Here is a 21650-nt window from a genome sequence, read left to right on the forward strand (position 1 = left end):
CAACGCCGTGCCCTCCCTCTATGCCCCAGAACCCAGCCTCCATAAGCTCCGCCCATTTAAGTTCGCGTTCTGCGCGCTCCCGAGGCGCGACCCCGTAGGAATCGGCTCCAGGACTCTGTGCGCGCTCGGCTACGCGCGCGTCTGATTGGTGTCCTCCGTGCTCCGCCCCAGAGGGCGCGGGTGGTGGCCGTACTGCTCGCTCTCAGTAAGTGGCGGTGCAGTGAGTTTCTACTGAGGGCGAAAGGAGACAGCCCAGAAACCTGGCCCTTAACTGCTCAAAAACCGGTAGTGAGGAGGCTGGGTGGGATTTCAGCCCTCGAAAAGTTAGGAGGCTGTCCCCTCCCCTCCATCTGACACCCAAGGGGTTATTCGCCCACCTACTCCCCAAATTCATTCATTCAATTATTTATGGAACATAGGCTGGTGCCAAATGCTATTTCTAGATGCCTTCACACTGATGGTAATCATAACCCGTTCCTAACGGAACAGTGCCGTCTTCCACATCTCAGGCAAACGTCTCTGTGCGGCAGCCCAATGCTCAGTACATTCTACTCTTTTCCTTGTCCTTCACATATAATTCTCCCAAATCCTGTGCTCTCTACCTTCGGACTTCACCCCTTGTCTCACACTGCGAGGCTGGGCTCATCATATATTGTCTGGATGATTCACAGAAGCTCCTCAGTGACCTCCTGCTTCCAGCTAAGGTTACTTTCTCAACAGCAGCCAAGGCAAACCTTGAAAACTCAGCTCTGTGGACTGGAGAGATGGCTCAGTGCTTAAGAGCGCTTGTCGCTCTTGCAGAGGACATGGGTTCGGTGTCTGGACTCACATGGTGATCAGGGGATCTGACACCCTCTTCCGAACTCCGAGGCCACCAGGCACGCACACGGTGTACACAGACATACATGCAGGCAAAACACTCATACATGTAAAATAACCTAAAGAGAACCCCAGCCAGTCCTGGCCACGCCTCTCTCAAGCCCATGTTTGTCTACTCTCTTAGTTTGGAGCAATGGCCTTTCCAAGCCCCGCCTCTACCTTTTGGTCTTGTTTCCGGCTGTCCCCTTTTCCTCATTGACCTCCTTGTGGCTCTTCCAATACAGTAGCCCTGGGGTGGGGTGGGGGTCCTTTGGACTAGCTGTCCTCTCTGCCTAGAATGCTGACACCCTCATATCCCGTAATTATTTGTCAAAGTGAGGTCTACCCCGGCCATTCTATTTAAACCACAAGCTGCCCACCCTGAGAAGCCCGTGCTCTATTTCCCCAGGCATTTTTCACCTTGTAACATTTTCACTCTAGACGATACTATTAATTGAAGAGAAGTTCGTAAACAACAACAATAACAAAGACCCACTGCACCCCACAAGAAACCATCCAGCTAACAAAGCAGGGTGTAGCCCATGCTTCTCTCTCTCCATTGTGAGGTCAGGCAGGGGAGGGACCTCAGAGCTGAGACCTAAATGTCAAGGAGCCCTGAGGCAAGCAGTGGGGGTAGGGTGAGAAGAAAGGGCCCCCTCTGGACTTCAGGAACTGCAAAGCCGAGGGTGAGGTGAGAACCCACAAGCTCCTGGGCAGGCATTTGAACGCATTTGCCTTCAAGGGCTTCTGGGAATCCCGCCTGCTTTCCCGCGGTCCTCCCTGCAAGCCTTGGATGGACAGACACCAGGTAGAGCCTCGGGACCACAAGTGGGCTGCAGACCGGCACCGGCGGGTGCTAGAAGCCGTAATGGCCAATTTCGAGAGGCAGAGAGGAGGCCGACCCGAGGACTTGGTTGAGAAACTCGACAGGTTTTGCAGGCTCTGTAGGAGCTCGCCCTAAGAAGCGCCCCTATCTGATGACTTGCCAGGCTTGGCTCTGCCAGGGTGGGGTGGTACTGGATGGCCGAAGAGTGGGAACTTTTGTGGGAAAAACAGGACACCCGAATTCTTCTTCGGTGGTGGGCTGGAGACCTGTGGGTAGCCTGCGGTTTGTGCTCGGGATTCGAGGCCATCCTTCACCGACAAGTCCTGCGACTCAGGCCGGTCCCCACCCTCCAGGGCCTCAGTTTCCCTCCGGTGTGCGTGCTGAGACGACTTTGCAGATCCCAAGGCCTGGTGGGTACTGGGCGGGGAGAGGCCGGGGCGGTAACACGAGCTTCACGGGCGGGGTCTCCCGGCTCCCGCGGCCACGTTCGCCGCCCGGGCGGAGGCTCGGGATTCGGAGCAGGGGGCGACCGCATCGCACCCGACGAGCCAGGCTCGGGTTCTGGAGGTGAGAGAGGAGGGCCGGGCGGGCTCCGGGAGGAGGTGACCTGGAGGGCGTGGCTGTGGACGTGGCTGGAGAGCCCGGGCGGGATCCAGGGACCCAGGCACCAGGGCTGTCCCAGGGCGAGGCCTCATCTCCAGGCGCTCGTGGGCTCGGCCCCTCGGTGGGGCCCACGAAGGGCTGCGGCTAAAACGGCTTCTTCCTCTATTCCGGGCCTGCTTGCTTCTCTCTGGAACCCTTCTCCTTCCCCTCGCCCATCCTGGCTGCGATTTCATCACTCACTGCTTAAGTCATTATTTATTTAACTGTATTTGCTTACTGCGTGTCTCTCCAGCCGCAAAGTAGATTTCAGGAGCACGGGGACCTAGTTTTGTCCACTGATGCATTCCCATGAATTCAACAAGTCTGCACAGGGCTGATCATTGGAGGTTACGGGGCAATCAAGCTTAAGTGATAGACTGGGCAATCAAGCTATGGTGATAGACATCCTGCAAATGGGGACAGTGATAAATGAAAACACTGGCGACGGCGGCAGGGGGTGGGGGGAGTTGGAGAAAGGGACAAAGCCAGAAATGGAGGACTGCTGGCCAGCTGACCTTAGAACAAGCCACTCTGGATAGATACAGCAGCAACCAGGAGAGGTTTCTGCCGTACTATGGTAACAAGTGCTAGAAGGGAAAGCCTTGGCTGGCACTTCACTGACCTACCTAGCCCCAGAGGGCCCATAGCTACAGTCAAGAGACTGTGGGCCGAGACACAGAGGGAAGCTCAGTTGCCTCGCGGTGGGGGGTGGGGGGGTGAGTGGGGCATTCAAACAGGGAGGCAGGGCTTCCTGCAGGAGGCTGCCCTTTCAGTGGGCCCTGGTGTTAGAACAGCAATTCTCACGTTCTTTGAGAACTGTGTTGCAAGCTCCCTGGGTGGCAAACATGTGGCTGAGCTGTGTGGTTAGATAAGAGGCCACCCTGTCCCCTCTGTAGGCTTTTCTGATAAGTGTGTCACCAACAAGACCCCACCTAGAAAGTGTGAGACCGTGTGCAGCTTTTCCTTCATTATATGGCCCCTGCCGGTTCAGCTGCTCTATAAGGAGCAAGAGAATTTGGTGGGTATATATGTCTTCAGTGTCCCCAGTGCCACTGGAGTTTATAGAGCTGGTCCCCTTTGACCCGTCACTGGCTGGTCCTTCTGCCTCCATGTGGCTCTGAAATCACAGGTTCTTATTAAGGTGGGCCGGACACCACTGAGAGACTGGTAGGGGCCCAGGAAGGTCATGGGACCTGAGCATGGCAGCAGGTGTGCAGTCCCAGGACTGGGAAGGTGGAGACAGTTGGATCAGCTCAAGAGCATCTTTGGGTACATAGTGAGTTAGAGAGCAGCCTGGGCCACCTGAAACCCTGTCTTTAAAAAACAAACAAGCAAACAAAAAACCACCATGCCGATGTCCTGCCATTGTTATAGACTATTACTTTAAGGTGTGCTTCTTTTGTTTATGTTGCATTTGTCTAACCCTGTGAAACTGTGTTACTGTGCCTGTCTAAAATGCCTGATGGTCTAATAAAGAGCTAAATGGCCAATGGCAAGGCAGGAGAAAGGATAGGCGGGGCTGGCAGGCAGAGAGAATATATAGAAGGAGAATCTGGGAGGAGAAGAAATCTAGGAGCCAGAGAAGAAAGAGGACTCCAGGGGCTAGCCACTCAGCCACACAGCAAGCCATGGAGTAAGAGTAAGATGTACAGAAATAAGAGAACGGGAAAAGCCCAGAGGCAAAAGATAGACGGGTAATTTAAGTTAAGGAAAGCTGGCAAGAAACAAGCCAAGCTAAGGTCGGGCATTTATAAGTAAGAATAAACCTCCAAGTGTGATTTATTTGGGAGATGGGTGGTGGGTCCCCCAAAAGAGCAGAAACAATATTTCATTCTTGTTCTTCTGATATAATTACTGTCTTTTCTATTACAGGTTTTTGATATCCAGGTTTTTTTTTTTTTTTTTTTTTGACCCATACATGACCTTTGAGATGAATGGCAAGGAAGACTAGTCAGTCTCCTTCACAGATGAAGTCTGAGAGCTGCAGTAGGAGCCACAGGACTGGGCTGCAGGCCTTCTGAGCTACTACCTCTCTCTCTCAGCCATTCTGGTGGGAGCCATGAAGCTGAACAAGAGGAGTGTGGCCCACTATGCTCTGAGCGATTCTCCAGCAGACCACACTGGCTTCCTTCGTACTTGGGGAGGACCAGGGACCCCCCCTGCTTCCAGTGGTGCTGGCCGGAGATGCTGGTTTGTTCTCAAGGGCAACCTACTGTTCTGTTTCGAGAGCAGAGAAAGCCGGGCTCCTCTGAGCCTGGTGGTATTGGAGGGCTGCACGGTGGAGCTGGCTGAGGCTCCCGTGCCCGAGGAATTTGCCTTCGCCATTCGCTTTGATGCCCCTGGAGTGCGCCCGCACCTGCTGGCCGCGGATGGCCAGGTTGCCCAGGAGGCCTGGGTGAAGGCCCTGTCCCGAGCCAGCTTTGGCTACATGCGACTTGTGGTACGAGAACTGGAGAACCAGTTGCAGAATGCCCGGCAGAGCCTGGCCTTGCATCGCTGTGCGTCCCAGAAGTCTGTTGCCGGCTGCAGTAAGCCTCAGCCTCCGGACCGGCGGGCTCCGGCCCCTGAGAATGGCCACCTTCTCCCCAGGGACCGAAACACCAATGGTTCTGTGGAAGAAAGGGGGAGCAGGCCAGTGGGTCGGGATTTGACTGAGTGGGAGTTACAGGGCCCTGCCAGCCTCCTCTTAAGCCGGGGACAGAGCCCTGTGTCCCCTGAGACCTCCTGTTTCTCTACCCTGCATGACTGGTATGGGAAGGAGATTATGGAGCTGAGGCGAGGTTGGCAGCAGAGGGCCAGTGGGAGCCAGCCGGAGAGCAAGCAACAGAACAGCCCCTGAGCCAGGACCTCTGAGCTGTGGCCCTGTCCTGCTGGTTGGGATGCTGGGGTCAGTACTTCAGGAGTTAAATGTTTACTCACTTCCCATGGTGTGTGTGTGTGTGTGTGTGTGTGTGTGTGTGTGTGTGTGTGTGTGTGTGTTTTCTGAGGCCAGGTGGCTGATGGGAACATAAGGTGATGCAGGAAGGAGGCCATGCTCCCCGCCCCTCAAGGACACTGTAGCCATAATTTCCAACACAAGAAGTCTTGGGCATCTACATGCCAGAGGTGACTGCGGAAGTTGCTTCAGGACTGACATTGACATGGTTTGGGTATGGCTCTCTGTAGGAGAGGCTCTTCCGGTGCTACAAGGGATTCCCCCCCCCTCCCCCCCCTGCCCCCTTGTCCGTGTTGAGTGCTGGATGGACATTGCCCTGGGAGAGGGACATTGCCCTGCCTAGCCTTTATACAGAGCAACCCTTCCTGATCCGTTGTTCAGGGCCACTCCCGGGACCCTTTCACCGATCGCTTATTTCCCAAGGCTTGTCTGCCAAGACCCCTCATGGCCACTCTTGTATATCAGTCCAAGTATCCTTTTCTTCTGTTCTGAGAGGTCAAATGGCTGGGCCTACAGCGCCAGAAGCCAGGCCCACCTGTCCCCTTTATATAGGCGCAGTGACAGTGACTGTGGGGGAAATGTGGGGCTTGTACCCCCTTCCCAAACAAAGTCTGCCTCTTCCTGACCTCCCTTCTTTCCCTCTCTGGGGTCTTGGGGCAGCCTGATCAAAATCTATCCAGGCCTAAAGGCCAAACTCTGGCCTCCAGGAGACTCAGTTTCATGGTCTTCTTGGCCAGGGCCAGGGCCTGTGATGCCAGCCATGTTTTCTCAGGCCTGCTTGTAGCATCATAGCCAACTGCCCTTGACTGTACGCACAGGTACTACGCCTTTGCTAACTTTATTACAACAGTAGTTAGTGTTCGTTCTTTAAATAGTTTGGTTTTTGGAGACCGGGTCTCACTTTGTAGCCCATACAGGCCTGGATCTCATTCTTAGCTTTGCAAGTGCTGGGATTATAGATAGGAGCCATCACGCCCAACTTGCTTTTGTGATTTGTTTTGTAGCAGGACCTGGTGGGAAGGCCTGCCAGCCTAGCCCCTTGTGTGAGCACATCTGGCTTCAGCTTTGTTGTTTTCCTTATAATCAGAACAGCGAAGTTTGCAGGGTGTGGTAGCAGAGGAGCTAGAGGAGGACCAGGAATTCAAAGACATCCGTGACTACATAGTGGGTTTTTTTTTTTTTTTTTTTTTTTTTTTTTTTTTTTTTACTAGACTGGGCTCCTCTCATAAAATTATTCGTTTTCGTTATTATAATCTATGTTTACAAATGAAGAGTCAGGCGTTAGAGCTGCGGTGTCCGAGGCTAGCAACGGAGTGAGCCCGGGAACCTGTCTTGCTGGTGCAACCTCCAGCAGGCAATCCCGCTGCTTGCTTGCTCCCAGCCCTGTCTGAGAAGCTTGCTGCCCACTGCACCTGTGGTTCGAATGCTCACGGACACTCTGGGCTCTCGTTAACTTTCTATTGTTACAGTTCCTTTTTTATAAATTCAAATGCCAAGTAAAGTTTTTCATCATACATTTCGGTTTCTTAATTAATTCAAGTCTTTAAGTGGTGAAGGTCCCCAATATCTGCACAAGGGGAGCCCCAGACGGACGGCCCCGCCCTCCGGAGCCCGGGAGGCGCGTCCTTGTCCTCCTGACGTCACCACGCCGGGCGGGCGCCCAGGGCTTTCCCACCGCGACAGGAACGCGGGCACTGCGCAGGCGTGAGGGCTGCGTCTTCCGTGTAGGTCCAGAGTCTCGCGAGGCCTGGGGGCGGGTCTTCTGCGAGAGGGCCGCACCGGACGTGCGGGGTGTGGATCCCTGAGGCGAGGGGCGGAGCTGGAGATGGCGTCCGCGGCGGCTTGCCGGCTGGCCCGGGTAGCAGTCCGACCAGGGCCTCTCTGGAGCAGGCCGAGGGGGACGAGAGGTGGCGATGTTCCCGCCGCACCGGGTAGCTCAGGTCGCAGCCTGGTACCGGCGAGGTCAGTCATCGTGACTCGCAGCGGAGCCATTTTGCCCAAGCCGGTGAAAGTGAGTGTCTGACTGGAGGCGGGGCAAAGGGATCGAGGCCAATCACTGGGGGAAACGAGTGTGGCCTGTGCTGATGGACAGGCGCACGGGCCAATCACAGTATTGGCATGGTTTGGGTCGTGGACCTCAGACTCAATTGTGCCCAGTTGGGTTGCGGACTTTGACAGGTGGTGGGAAATGTTAAGCTGGGTTCCTGGACACACGCTGGAAGGCAGCAGCGGGACGTGCACTGTCTTATCTCGAGGGGCGCAATGACCCATCTTCTGTGGCCAGAAGAAGAGTCGATTGTGTCGATTTATAGAGGTCGTGCAATCTCTGCCACAGAGGTGATGGGATAAAACAATCCTGAGGAAGTGAGGAGGCAATGCGGAAGTAATCTACTTAGTAAAGACGCGGAGCAGGCCCTTCTATCCCGAGAAGTGTGCAGAGAACCTTGCAGAAGGGTTTTTAACAGGTGAATCGGGGCAGAGCTGGCGTCCGAAGCTGGTAGCTGAGTTAGGTCTTGACAACCCGGGACCACGTCCTGTTTTTTTTTTTTTTCCCCACCACTGAACGCTGTCATTTGCCCGCAGTGCCCCTAAGGAAAATGTAAAGTCTCGTAGACCAAAGGTGTGCTTTTTAACCGCAGGGCCGTGTGGAGTTGAAGGGAAAACGGAATCTTTTAGAGGTAGTCTGACCTGTACTCACAGTTGACTGCAGTCAGGGTCCACAGCAAGAAGCAGGAAGGTGCAGCTGCTTTATAAAAAGGCACAGCTGGGAAACCAGAAAGCAAATGCCAGTGAAATGTCACCGGCTTCCCTCCAGGCCACTCTGTCTTTTCGTGTTTTTAAAGTTTAATGTGACAGTTTCTCGGGCAGCAGGAACCAGTTACTTAAAAGAGAACTGTATGGAAGAACCCTTAACTGCACATCCTTTCGTAACTCATTCTTTATGTGCATGGGTGTTTTGCCTGCATGTATGTCTGTGCAGCACTTAAGTGCCAGATGTCCACAGAGGCCAGAAGAGGGTGTGGTGTTCCCTGGAACTGGAGTTACTTGCTTAAGAAAGTCCACATCGTGGGTGCTGAGAATCAAACCCAGGTCCTCTGGAGGAACAGCCAGTGCTCTTAACCACTGAGCCATCTCTCCAGCCCCTGAAACTCACTTTTATGTGTGTAGATCTGATCACAGTCTAGCCATCCTAGTGCTCTCATCCAGTTGTTTATGGGTTTTGCAAGGAATTGGTTGTGCCCTAATTTTTAGTTACTTATTTTTCTAAATTTAGTTTAGCTTTATGCTTTTCTTTCTGGTATCGATTTTGATGGTCACAAAACTCACTTTGTCTCTTTGTTGCTCTGAGTTTTTCCAAAGACTTTAAAAATCAGTTGGTGTCTGGATCTGGGGCATTGCAGGAAATGCCCCTGAGGGCCAGGGATTGAGATGCAGCCACTGGTCTCCAGTGCTTACAGCATGCCTCTCTCTGCAGATGTCCTTTGGTCTCCTTCGTGTCTTCTCCATTGTGATCCCTTTTCTCTATGTTGGGACACTCATTAGCAAGAACTTTGCTGCTTTACTTGAGGAGCATGACATTTTTGTTCCAGAGGATGACGACGATGACGATTAACAGGTAAGACCTGCCTTTCTCCTAATTGGACAGGAACAAGAGTAGGGTGGAGTGTATGATCCGTGATGCAGTCTGGCCTGCAGCAGCGTTTGGACATTCAGGGCAGAAGACTCAATGAGTTCACCCACTTCAGATATTTTGTCTTTCTCCTATGTTGGATGGGGGTAACTTGACTAACAGATTCACTGTTATCTCTTACAACTAGGTTAAGATCCTAGCTAGCTTTCCTGTTGTCCTTGATGTACCTTCATTCAGTCAACCAACATTTTCTTGATTTAATATGCTTTATACAAGTCATATAATCTCTGCCTCAGAGATGAAGGGGTAAAACAGTAAATTATGAGAGGGGTAAAGGGAATGAAGCAATACAAATAAAAAGGGATTATGGGGAGAAGGGTGGGGGGATGCAGAGCAGGACCTTCAGTCCTGAGATGGATGAGGGAATCTTGTAGGATTTTTACAGATGCATCAGGACAGAGCTCTGAAATTGGTGTCTGAGGTTGAGAGCAAAGTTAGGTCTTGGCATCCCGGGTTCTTGACCAAGTTAGTGAGGCCAGCTGCTTCATACTGAAATTTAGAAACCGGCAGGGGTGGGAGAGACGGCTCAGCCATTAGCCCTTGCAGAGGACCCGAGTTCTAGTCCCAGCATCCACTTTGGGTAGCTCACAACCACCTGTAACTCCAGCTGTAGGGGATACACCACCTTCTTCTGGCCTCGGTGGGCACCCACACACATGGCAAACACATATATAAGTAATTTTTAAAAGGCAGCTAGCAAATCCTCAGTGCTGTCAGGTTTGTTTGAGATAGTTAGCTCTGGCTGTCCTACAACTCCCTCTGTAGACCAGGCTGGCCTCGAACTCACAGAGATCGGCCGGCCTGTCTCCTGAGCGCTGGGATTAAAGCTGTGCACCCTGTTACTGCTGTCAGTCCTTCCACTGTGCGCTGGCCTAGCCGGTGTCCTGCTCACAGACCCTTAGGGCTCCTAGTGCTCTTCCTCTTCAGCTTTCCTGTGCTGTAATGTGTGCTGCATGGCTAGACTGTCACAGGCAAGGACACTCCTGCCTTTCTGCCTGGCATTCTTGTCGTGATCTGGTCATACCTTCTAGGTCATTTTTATCCTCCATGTTCCCAACCACAGGAGGAAGTAACCTTGAGAGGGCCATGTCTTCTGTGGTGTCTCAGAGTGGGCTCTCTGCAGGAGCCATTGTTTTATTATTATTAACATTTATTTATGTGCCTGTGTGTATGAATACAGTACTCATGGAGGCCAGGAGACTGTTAGGTCCCTTGTAGCTGGAGTTACAGGTAGCTGTGAATCATTTCTTGTTGAACTGAACTCTGGTCTTCTGCCAGATCAGTATGTGCTCTGATTGGCTGAGCCATCTCTCCAGCCCCAGGAGTCATTTTTTTGAGTCACCCTCATTCTAACCCATTTCCAAGTACAGGCCCATTGTTCTACTCTGTCTTAACTCCACCCATTCTTCATTGTCTTGGTTAAATCTCCCTTTACCTCCTATTTGAAAGTGACTGTTGCTAAAGCCTGGTGGAGTATTGCCAGCTTTTCTGATCCCCGTCCAAAGAAGTAGAGGCAGAACTCAAAGATAGCCTTGGTAAAAGGACACCTTATCTCAGAAAGCAGAAGAGGAAATGCCCCAGGCCTGGTGGCACACACCAGTAATCCCAGCACTGCGGAGGTGGAGGCAGGAACAAGTTCAAGGTCATCCTTGGCTGCAGTGAGTGTGAGACTACTCTGGGCTACATGAGACTGTCTTTTAAAAGTGACTGATGCTTGCCTTTCTTACAGGGCATGAAGTACAGAAAGGAGAAAGCACTAATAGATGGAGTGGTGGCACGCTCGGCTCCTTCCCTATGGGCAGAAGGGTCAGGGGAAGCCCTCAGCCTGACCTCACGGTTTGTGACAACAGCCCAGAACCCTATGCTTTGGGAGGTCCCTCAAATGTGCTGTCCACAGAGCACTGGAAATAACAAGCAAGCCAACTACGAGTAACATAATAAATAGGAGCTGTGTGTGACGAATGGCTGTTCCCGTTTCTCACTCCCAGTGGGCTCAGTGCACTTTGTTGTTTCTCTTCCATATCCAAGAAGCATCTTACTTATTACCAGTCAGGACATCCTGGCTGTCCACAACCACAGACGCCATCAAGGGGGACTGAGAACCTTTCCCTTCTAATTATTAACTGTATCTGTTTGTGGTGCTCTTGGAGGCCAAAGGCATATGGCCCTCCTGGAGCTGGAGTTAGAGGTGGTTATGAGTTGCCTCATGTAGGTGTTGGGAACCAATCTGGGTCCTCTGCAAGAGCAGCAAATGCTCTTAACCACTGATCCATCTTTCCACCCCTACCCTGAGATTTTTAAACATTTTTTTTGCTTTACGAAAGTCCAGCAGAAACTTTCCTCAAAGCCACTTAGGCTAACAACAGCCTTAAGCCTGGAGGGATTGCCATGTGCCAAATGTGGCATTTTGTTACTTCTTAATAGTTAGAATATTTTGTAAAACTTGGGCCCCTGGGGGCAGGGATCCTTGGTGCTGTGGGGTTTCTCAGTAATTATATCTAAAGACTCTTGAGTACCTTTCTCCAGCATTCAGGACTGTCCAGGGAAGGAGGTAGAAGCAAGAACATTGGTAGTTCAAGGTCATCCCTGGCTATAGAGTGAGTGTGCCGCTATCCTTGGCTACATGAGAGCCTGTTTGGGGGAAAAAAAGTGCAGAGTAGTAGGATGATTCTGTTCTCTGTTTGCATTGAGTACAATGAGTAGGAAGTTAATTGCATGTTTAAGGACCAGTGCTTCTAAGTAGAAGGTCTAGGCCTTGAGCATCCATTTACCAGGGGAAAAGAGATTATCTTGTCAGTCCTACTGCTGTCTCCACAGTGTGGGCTCTGTTGCCTCTGACAGGAAAAGCCCAGACACCAAGATGCCCAATCTTGGAAGTGCAACTACAGTAACATAAGTAAGTACATACACAGTAAGTACAACTACAGTAACTAAGTCACCAGCTTCCTATCTACTGTGACAGAACCTAGACAGAGAAGAAGCCTTATCCCTTCTTGCTTCCCCACGCAAGGATCTGATACAGTTGACAGCAAGCACCATACTCCAGGAAAAGGGAGTAAACATGACATGCACACTAAGGCCACACATACGTAGGCAAGGAGTGAGAGACCACAGGAAATGGGTTTACCAGTGCAAGTTTATCACAAAGCAGCCACCAAATAATGAGTTTATTTGTACTCTAAAATAATTAAATATTAACATGCACCTTCCCCTGGGGTGACCTCATGGGTCATGGCCAGAATAGAACTTGGACAGGAAGTCCTTTGGCCTCGGTGTTTCTGTTTCATGGAAAAACCGCATAATGTGTGTCTTCTGCTTCCACACCTTGATGGTTTCCTGGAGCTCCATCTTTCCCTGTGCATGTGAAGGAAAGGTAGTCAAGCCGTCAGATGAAGAGCACAACACTGAAGGTCAGTACTCTGTGTGGCATGGACTTTTACTGGCCTTAGGTGAGTAACTCTTCTAAGGCAAGTGTCTGCATTTGGAGGGTAGTGGGACTCAATGACCTGAGGCCTTTCAATCGGAAGTAACTACAGGTCCCAGGAGACTCCAGGTCCCCAGGACTGTGCAACATGATTGGTTTAACTTCCTGCTTTTATGTAACAGTTCTGTGGTACTTCCTACTACTGATGGAACATGACTGGCCTGGGAAACACGAGGGCCACAATTCGGCTTCATTTGTACCATACCCAGAGCCATCCTGCCTTCCTCTTCTGGTGGTTGTGGTGTCTCACCTCTCATACACGTGAGACAGTAACTTCCAGGGGTGGCATCCTTCCTGCTTGCCATCGTTACACCAAAGTCACAAAATGCAAGGCCCCGGTGGATTTCCCCTTCAGCAGTCTCACAAGCTTATTTGGAGGCTGAGACAAGAGGATGTCTGATTCCAGCCCAGGATACATAATGAGTGTCTCAAAAGTGGAGACCCCCATGGCTTTAATTCTGGTACTTGGGAGGCAGAGGCAGGTGGATCTCAGGACCAGCCAGAGTTACACTGTAAGACTCTGGCTTTAAAAATAAAAGAAATGGTGACCTCCAGTTTAACCAGGAAATAGCAACAGCTGCTAAGTTAGCAGCTGTCTTTTTTTTTTTTTTTTTTTTTTTGGGAGTGGGGGGTTCAAGACAGGGTTTCTCTCTGTAGCCCTGGCTGTCCGGGAACTCTCTCTGTAGACCAGACTGGCCTCGAACTCACAGAGATCAACCTGCCTCTGCCTATGAGTGCTGGAATTAAAGGTATGTGCCACCACTGCCTGGCAGCAGCTGTTTTTTAATAGAGGCAGTATTCACTTGAAAACTCAGAAGTACAAGACAACCTGGCGGATCTTGTAAGTTCATTAGAGAGGGTCAGTTACCTTAATGACTAGGAGATCAACCACTCTGGGGTCTGTGACATGAGCATTCTTCATGAACATTTCTCGGACTTTATCCCGTCCCTGTTTCACGGTGATGTCCAGTTGGAAGAAGTACACTAAAGAGAAAACATGATGACTAGAAATTAGACCGTTTCAACATGTTTTTAGTAGATGTTCACTGAAATGTCCAAGGGGCTCCCACACAGCCCAACCCTCAGCCTGGACACAGGTCAGGCTAAACTGCCCAGCCTGGAGCTCAGTGCTCTTGACTCTGCCTCCAGAGAAGCTGCGAGTACAGATGTGCCCATGTGCTCTGTGTGTGTTGGGGTGGGGTGGGGGTTGGGATAGAATCTAGGGCCTCTCACATGTTAGGTGAGAGCCCTATCACTGAGGAATATTTCTGCCATATTATTTTATAGAGTAACCGCAAAATAAGATGCCAGAGTTGAAATTTACATAAAATAATGTAGTGTAGGTTTTAAGTATCACATGAATTCGAGAGCTGAGGGGTATTGCTAAGTGTTGGTGCAGGGAGGGAAGGCTTTCATCAAATCATTAGACTATGTGGAAGAAGAGATCTGAGCTTCACACCTCTAGGCCTTCACTGAGATTGAGACAGTCACCTCCTGCAGATACTCAACTCTGCATACACCGCTGCCATCATGGAGCCATGAGCCACTCTACCCCCTACCCCTCAATAGAATGGACTGAAATGGCAAAATAAACCTTTCTCCCTTAAAAGGGGTGGTGGTGGCCTGAAGAGGTGGCCCAGCTGTTAACAGCACATACTGCTTTTCCAGAGGGCCTGAGTTCCAATTTCCAGCACCCATATCAGGCAACTCAAAAACACCTGTAACTCCAGCTTCAGGGGATCCATGCCTCTGGCCTCTGCCAATACTGCATTTACCTGTACCCATGCAAGCGCTGCGCACACACACAAAACTTAAAAAGTAATAATACATATTTTATAAGTCACAATATTCAGCAATCCATTATGTCAGTGCCTAAAACAGCGGCACGAACTTAGTGACTGAACTTGATGTGCCACATGGGTGTCCTTTGGAAAACAGGTTGTAAACTGGACTTACTGAGTGGTGACATGCCTGTGTACCCAGCCTGTAAACTGGACTTACTGAGTGGTGACATGCCTGTGTACCCAGCCTGTAAACTGGACTTACTGAGTGGTGACATGCCTGTGTACCCAGCCTGTAAACTGGACTTACTGAGTGGTGACATGCCTGTGTACCCAGCCTGTAAACTGGACTTACTGAGTGTGCTGTGTACAGCCTGTAAACTGGACTTACTAGTGGTGACATGCCTGTGTACCCAGCCTGTAAACTGGAGGTTAGCCTAGGCCTGTATGGTCCCATGGATACACAGAAAGATAGTGTTTCTAAAGAAAATCAGATTTTAGTCACTTTCATCCCGACACGCAGCCTTTAGCAGGTTTGCTGATGTCATCAAGGATACAAAAGGATTATTAAGTGTTGGGTGGAAGGGCGGGGTGATCGAGGCACACAAGGCTGAGAGACAGAATATCAAGGGTTTTCAGACATATGGTGAAGGAGATCAGTATATTCAGTTAATGAGGCTACCTTGTGCTCTGGCATTCTTGTGACATGTTCACCCTGATCTACAGAACTACTGCAACCAGCCAGCAACGGTGGCCCATGCTGTAATTCTAGCATTGGGAACTCAGGCTGATGGACCAATGGTTTAGGGAAAATCCTAACAAAAACAAAAACAAGCCCAGTGTGGTGGCACACAGAGGCAGATGGATCTCTATGAGTTTAAGGCCTGCCTGGTCTACACAGCAAGTTCAAAGACAGCCAAGGCTACAAAGTGAGACCCTGTCTCAGAAAAAAACAACAGAAAGTCACAAAAAACAAAAACACCAAAAAATAACAACCCCCCCAAAACATAATTTCGGAAAACCATTAATTAGGGTCATGCTGTGTCTAAAACAAGTTCAAGTCCTTCATTATACTCAAATTCAGTGATCATAGAAATGGTAAACACTACAAATTCAGATTCTCAGAGAGGTGGTCAGTCTACACAGGAATTTCAGAAAAGAACAAAAAAGTGGGATTGTAAGATGACACTTAGCAAACGCACACCGATACAGAACCTGGAATTTAGAATCTTACTGTTTGTGAAGCCTCAGACCCAGAGAGACTGAAGTGCTCAGTGTTGTATAGCTGTTCTCAGGTAACGCGGGCCTGAGGTTGGTTTTGGTGTTTCATTCCAGTCTGTTCTAAGAACTATGAGGAATCCACACTCCCCGGCCCCCATGAGTGCCTTCTCCAAACTTTAAGTCAGTTACTATAGTAACCTATTTAATAAAGTAACTCCCTGAAGAAGTCAGTATTATACCCATTTCACAGATGAGCAAACAGCACAAATGGAGAATCTTATCCAAGGTCACACAGCTAATAAAGGGCAGAACCTGAGGAAAGTGCTGCTGCTGCCTCTCAGCAGCTCTGAGGTGCGCCATGGTGCTGTCACTCATTGGAAAATGCCTTCCCCCTCAGATCAGCTGTGGTGGTCCAAGTTAAATACACGTCTACTCAACAACAAAAGATGTCCCTGACATCTGAACACTCGCCCCCTATTAAAATCCGGCACAGTGACAGCACTGACGGAGATAGCAAGGTGACAGTCTGCATTCAAGGCCCCACATCAGGTGAACAGATGAGACTCTCCGCCATCTAAGGGAAAAGGGTTCTGTAGCAGTAGGGATTAGATTTCAAAATCCTAGAGCAAGCTGAGTTAGAAAGACAGGGGACTTGAGAGGCCATTTCACCAGGAAGCTACCGGATGACCTTGGCCAAGTCGTTTCCCTCCTATGGTCCAGGTTTGTTTTCCAGAATGGGGATTGGATAACTTCAAGTCCTTCGTCAGTTTGGTTACAAAACCCAATGGGCATCTGGGACACTTTCTGGAACTGTACGTTGACCCTGGGTTCCAGAGGCTCCCGGGGCTAGCTCTGGACCCGGGATCCGTCAATCTGTCTCTCGGTGTGCTACAATTAAGAGTCACTCACAGTCCCTGCTCTCCCCTCCCAGGAGCCAAAGCCACCAAAGCGACCAGATCGCTCGGAAGCTCCGTCCCGGTTTGGGGCACTTCTGCCTCGAGTGACCCTCTTCCCTCGAAGCCCAGGAATCGTTTCTGCCCTAGTCGGTGACCTCAGCTCGGCCGTGAGACCTTGGGCAGGTGCCTCAGGGCCCTGGACGCACCCCTGCCTCTCACCAGTGTTCGGCACCTCCCGATACCAAGCGCGGTAGAGCTCGCGCACCCTCCGCTTGGCCTCGTTCAGGTCGCGGCTGAAAATAGGCTTCACGGTGGTGCTGGCTGCAACCGCAGCCTGTCGCAAACCGCTGGCCGCCATCTTGCCGAGGGAGCCCCGCCCCCTCCGCGCGCGCAAGCGCTGTGCTACGTGACGCGACGCCCCGCCCTCTACGGTACGAGTGGGCGGTGGATTGGCTGGCCGGGGACTCTCGGATTGGCTGGAAGCCTCCCCGAAAGCCCGGCCTTGCGAAGGGCGTGCTCCTCCGCGGCACGGCTCACGGAGCCACCAGGGGGCAGCATCGAGGCTTCCGTCGGCGATCTGGTGCGCGACGCCAAGGCTTCCCAAAAGTTTGTTCCTTGGACGTCTGGCGGCCGCGGCGGTCTTCTCTCAGTAACAGTATATACTTCTGCATGGATTGTGTATGTGTTTTTGAAAAACTGTTTCTTCCAGACATGGTGTAGGTAGCAAAAGCGCCATCTCGATGGAACTTTTTGGCGTTTCTCAGCCTCGAGAGGCCGATTATAGTAATAGCTCCATTTCTAGTTATTCACTTTTAAATTGTACTTATTGTCGTTGCTTTTCATTGTTGTCTGATTGGAACTCGCAGCTGGCCTCAGAACTTGCAGTGACTTCTCTGCCTCTGGCCTCAGAACTTGCAGTGACTTCTCTGCCTCTGGCCTCAGAACTTGCAGTGACTTCTCTGCCTCTGCAGGTTCGGTCCCACTGCACCTGGCTGTGGTTGTCTTTTTTTTTTTTTTTTTAATGTGTATGGGTGTTTTGCATGCTTGTATGTCTGTGCACCACGTGTGTTTTTGGTGCCCGTGGAGGCCAGAAGAAGGCAATGGACTCCCCTGGAACTGACGGTTGTGAGATACTTTGTGGAGCTGGGAATGGAACTCAGATCCTCTGGAAGAGTAGCCAGTGTGCTTAACCTCTGAGCCCTCTCTCCAGCCCCTGTGGTTGCATTTTTTGAGGCAGGAACTCGCTATGTAGCCCAGGTTGGCTTACACTCCTGATGCCCTCTGTCATCTATTCTGAGCCCCTCTGGCTCTGCTGGCTTGTCTCATTGAGGTTATCACTGGACATCAAGTGTAAAGAAAAAGAAACGACTACCACGACAAGTGGTGCCCTAAGTGTTTAATGGCGTTTAATCTCATAGCGGAGGTAGGTGTTGTTAGCATTCGTATTTTCCAGGCAAGGAAACAGTACAGAATCCCAGTCACTTGACACACAGGTCATCTCCCTGCCTGACTCCTGAGTAGAAGCCACTGTCTTTTCCTGAAAGTTCAGTTGACAGGAGCTTTGAAAGCAGTGAGGAAAAGCAAGGCACAGGTTGAGCAGGAGAGTGCTGACCTTGAGTGTGGCTCCAGCTGGTGTAGGTATGGCCCTATATCACCCCGTCTTTATCTTGGCAGGGATAGGGGCTATTTTTCCATTTACTATTTTTGAAACACATTTGTATATTGTATTTGTGTGTGTGTGTGTGTGTGTGTGTGTGTGTGTGTGTGTGTAGAGGTCAGAAGACAACTTTCAAGAGTTTTCCATGTGGTCCCAGGGGTCAAATTCAGGTCATCAGGCTTGGTGGCAGATGCCTTTGCCCATGGAAGTATCCTGCCAACCCATATTTGTATATTTTAATGGGTATACGATCCCTGTATACAGGAACTGGAAGAGATAGTTCAGTCAGCAGAGGACTTGTTATGTGTCTCGGTTAGGGTTTTTATTGCTGCAGTGAAACACCATGACCAAAGAGCAAGTTGGGGAGGAAAGAGTTTATTCAGCTTCCACAGCTTCCACATTGCTGTTCATCACCAAAGGAAATCAGGACAGGAACTCAAACAGGGCAGGAACCTGGAGGCAGGAGCTGATGCAGATGCCATGGAGGGGTACTGCTTACTGGCTTGCTTCCCATGGCTTGCTCAGCCTGCTTTCTTATAGAACCAAGGACCAGCAGCCCAGGGATACCACCACCCACAATGGGCCAGGCCCTCTCCCGTTGATCACTAATTTAAAAAATGCCTTATGCGGCCAGGATTTAAAATAAATAGATGAACTTAAAAATGCCTTACAACTGGATCTCATGGAGGCATTTTCTCAGTGGAGGCTCCTTCTCTGATGACTCTAGCTTGTGCCAAGTTGACATAGTGTGCTGGCTGGCTTTATGTCATAAATTATTGAGGAAGAACAGTTGTCGGGGACCCTAGGCTGGGAGTTTCCAATGCATTAGGTTTCTGCCTCACCCTTGAAATGTCCCCCCCCCCCAATTCCAGTCATCTCTTCCAGTACTCTCTCCCTCCACCCCACAACCTGATCCCTCCTGTTCATATCCCCACCTGTCCCCAGTCCACCCTGGAAATCTATTCCATTTCCCCTTCCCAGGGAGATCCATGTGCTGGGAGGTAAGGAGATCTGAAGTCTCAACCAGAATATCACCATCATGGATTCTCTTGAGATGCCATGGACCACTGCGGGATATAGATGGGGGACTATGGGACAAGGAGGCCCTGGGGACCAGCTCAATCCAAAACTACTAGCTTGAGTTGTCATCCTGATAGGCCAAGGAGCTCTGTGTGGTGCCAAGAGATAGCAAACCTAGCATGATCAGGGAATGCGTCTGAATCCTGGCTCCCCCACATTTCTGGGAGCCAGGTTACAGTTTCCCCATCTGTACCAACTCTGACTCCTCCCATTGCTGGGCTCCTCTTCCCCATCCCAGGAGAGGGGAAATGGGGAACAGGAAGTTGGTGTATATCCATCTGGTAAGATAGCTGCCCGATCCTGTTATAACAAGGCTGTTCTTGTTCCCCATCTGTGACACCTGTCAGACCTGTCAGGGATACAGGTCCTTCCCCCAGACCCTCCTGAACTGGCAAGGAGAGGGAGAAATACCAGGTAGCTAAAAGGCTTGACCTACCCAAGTGAGTCTCCCTTGACCTCCTACTTCCTTGTGTGTTGACTGGAACTCTAGGTCACTTGCCTTAGCTGGCTACATACCTACCCTTTTAGCACAAATGACCAGTCCCCAGGCATTAGCGGGTACTTGGTGCTGAGTGAATTTTTCTCTCAGCAAGTGACCCACAGGGCCCACCTATTTGTGTTTTAGAGGCTTCTGTGGTAGAGAGCAAGGATGAAAGGTTCAGGGGCTAGGCCTTGCATTTCCCGAGAAAGTTCTGGCTGGGGTGGCTTGCAGCCTCTGACACCCCCAAAGTGAAGAACCACAAGTGAGAAGGGATCCAGTAAAGCCCGTATCTGCGGCGTCTGAAAGCCTAGCTGTCTTATTTTCAGGGTCCCAAAGCTGCCTCGGGATATTCACGCTCTCCCCACCAGCTGCAGGGCCATACCTCCTGCTCTCTGACCTAGTGGGCATTCTTCAGTGACCCACAGGGGCCCAGGCCCGCCCTTTGACACAGTGCTAGAGTCCAGATGTTGCTGAAATGTGAGCTACACCGCTCCCAAGGGGAACAGTGGCAGGGACCCTAGCTGGAGTACTGCTGGCCCCTCTGGGGGAAATATGCCTCAGGATCTCTCTCTCTGCTCTAAGGGTCTATGCATTTTCTGTCTCAGAATGTTACCCAATGCACTAACATGTCAGGGAAGCAGACGATGATGCTTAGGCACGCTTGGGCGCGATCCCTGAGCTCAGCTCAGCTCAGTTACCGTGCGATGATGAGGGGATGTGACAGACAGCAGTACCAGCTCTCGGCAGGTGCACTAGTTACTCTGTGGTTCCCGGGACGAAACACCCGGCAACAGAAACTGCAGGAAGGTGGTCCCTCCCACCTCAGTTAATCTAGAAACTCCTCAGACACGCCTGGTGATTTGTCTCCTGGGTGATTCTAGAGCCTGTCAGGTTGGCACCATCCCCCATAGCGGGAGACCGTACACCGGCAAGGGTCACAGCCCAGGAGGAGTCAGAGCAGGGAGGCAATCTGGTGTAGCTTCCTCTGAGTAGAAGAGGGAAGTCAAAGACCAGGCCAGTCATACCGCGGCACACAGCGAGGTTCCAACGGTTTCTTTTTCTCCGATGCCCACGCTACCACCTTGTTCTCTGCCCATCTCATTGACTATGGGCCCCAAGCTTGACTTCTCTTCCTATGGCAGGCCTGTAGGTATCGGGGCTCATCCCTGTTTTCCCAAGTGTTAGATTATTTAAAAACAGCTGGAGGGAGAGAGAAGACCGGAAAGAAGGAAGGAAGGAAGGAAGGAAGGAAGGAAGGAAGGAAGGAAGGCAGGCAGGCAGGCAGGCAGGCAGGCAGGAAGAAGGAAGGAAGGAAGGAAGGAAGGAAGGAAGGAAGGAAGGAAGGCAGGCAAGCTTGGTCTGACCTTAGGCTACCCCAGTCCTCCTTGCATGGCCCACAACTTCCCGAAGGCTCCCAGGCAGCGGCTGCTACTGTTGCTATGGCAATGCTGGCAGTAATGGCGGTCATGAGGCCCACCTAAATCTAGGTTCTGACCTTAGGCGGGACCATGTTTATTCACAGGGAGGGGGCATCTTGTCACCTACATGTGTGGATGGTCAAAATGTCTACAGAAGATGGGATTTGGTCTCTTATGGGGGTGGAAATGACTTCCATAGTCTGCAAGGGAAGCTGGGAAGTGTAGTCTTTCAGCAGGAAACTTTCATTCCAAACTCTGAGAGGATATAAAAAAAGCAGGGCAAGGTGTGATAGCTGTTTCCTGCTGCGGAGGGTCTTTGTGGCAGGGATTGCTGTCTGTGTGCTGGGTTCCAAGGCCTGAATGGCACTTCCACCATGGTGTCAGTTATCTAAGGCGGGAGTGGGGGTGGGGGTGGGGGTGGGGGGGGGGGGGGGGGGGGGGTGGGGGACTGTTACATTCCCATTGGTTCTACAGGCATGAGTCAAGTCATGGACTCATCTGGGAGAACGGGGTTATATTGTCTCATTAGCATTAATAGTTTGACAGAATTTGTTTTCTAAGTAGGCAGTTGAGGAATCAGGATCTTATAGTGAGAGCTAGGAGCAAAAGGATTAATGACCAGCCATGACCTTAAGTGTAGTAGTTAGCCAGGGGTTGAGAACAAATACTAGTACCAGTTG

At 51.0% G+C, this 21650-nt stretch overlaps 3 protein-coding genes across 4 annotated transcripts; 2 read left to right on the top strand and 1 right to left on the bottom strand.

The window, feature by feature from the left end:
- Positions 1 to 104: 104 nt before the first annotated feature.
- On the top strand, positions 105 to 6775 carry Pheta2 (PH domain containing endocytic trafficking adaptor 2). Of its 2 annotated transcripts, none has more exons than XM_037197701.1 (2): positions 105 to 2251; positions 4199 to 6775. In XM_037197701.1, the coding sequence occupies exon 2, from the start codon at positions 4386 to 4388 to the stop codon at positions 5163 to 5165; it is 780 nt and encodes a 259-aa protein (XP_037053596.1). In that variant the 5' UTR covers positions 105 to 2251; positions 4199 to 4385; the 3' UTR covers positions 5166 to 6775. The 2 variants fall into 2 exon arrangements, with proteins under 2 accessions (XP_037053596.1, XP_037053597.1); XM_037197702.1 differs by having other exon boundaries at positions 105 to 2094.
- A 243-nt stretch (positions 6776 to 7018) lies between these two features.
- Smdt1 (single-pass membrane protein with aspartate rich tail 1) lies at positions 7019 to 10914 on the top strand. Its single transcript, XM_028871252.2, has 3 exons — positions 7019 to 7272; positions 8737 to 8877; positions 10682 to 10914. The coding sequence occupies exons 1-2, from the start codon at positions 7087 to 7089 to the stop codon at positions 8872 to 8874; spliced, it is 324 nt and encodes a 107-aa protein (XP_028727085.1). The 5' UTR covers positions 7019 to 7086; the 3' UTR covers positions 8875 to 8877; positions 10682 to 10914.
- Positions 10915 to 12070: 1156 nt separating this feature from the next.
- Ndufa6 (NADH:ubiquinone oxidoreductase subunit A6) lies at positions 12071 to 16748 on the bottom strand. The gene is made up of 3 exons (XM_028871253.1): positions 16554 to 16748; positions 13305 to 13420; positions 12071 to 12306 (listed from the first exon to the last, which is right to left on the bottom strand). Exons 1-3 carry the CDS (start codon positions 16690 to 16692, stop codon positions 12175 to 12177), a joined length of 387 nt encoding a protein of 128 aa, XP_028727086.1. The 5' UTR covers positions 16693 to 16748; the 3' UTR covers positions 12071 to 12174.
- Between the last annotated feature and the right edge of the window lie 4902 nt (positions 16749 to 21650).

This window comes from Peromyscus leucopus, chromosome 20 (assembly GCF_004664715.2).
Source record: "Peromyscus leucopus breed LL Stock chromosome 20, UCI_PerLeu_2.1, whole genome shotgun sequence".
Classification (NCBI taxonomy): Eukaryota; Metazoa; Chordata; class Mammalia; order Rodentia; family Cricetidae; genus Peromyscus; species Peromyscus leucopus.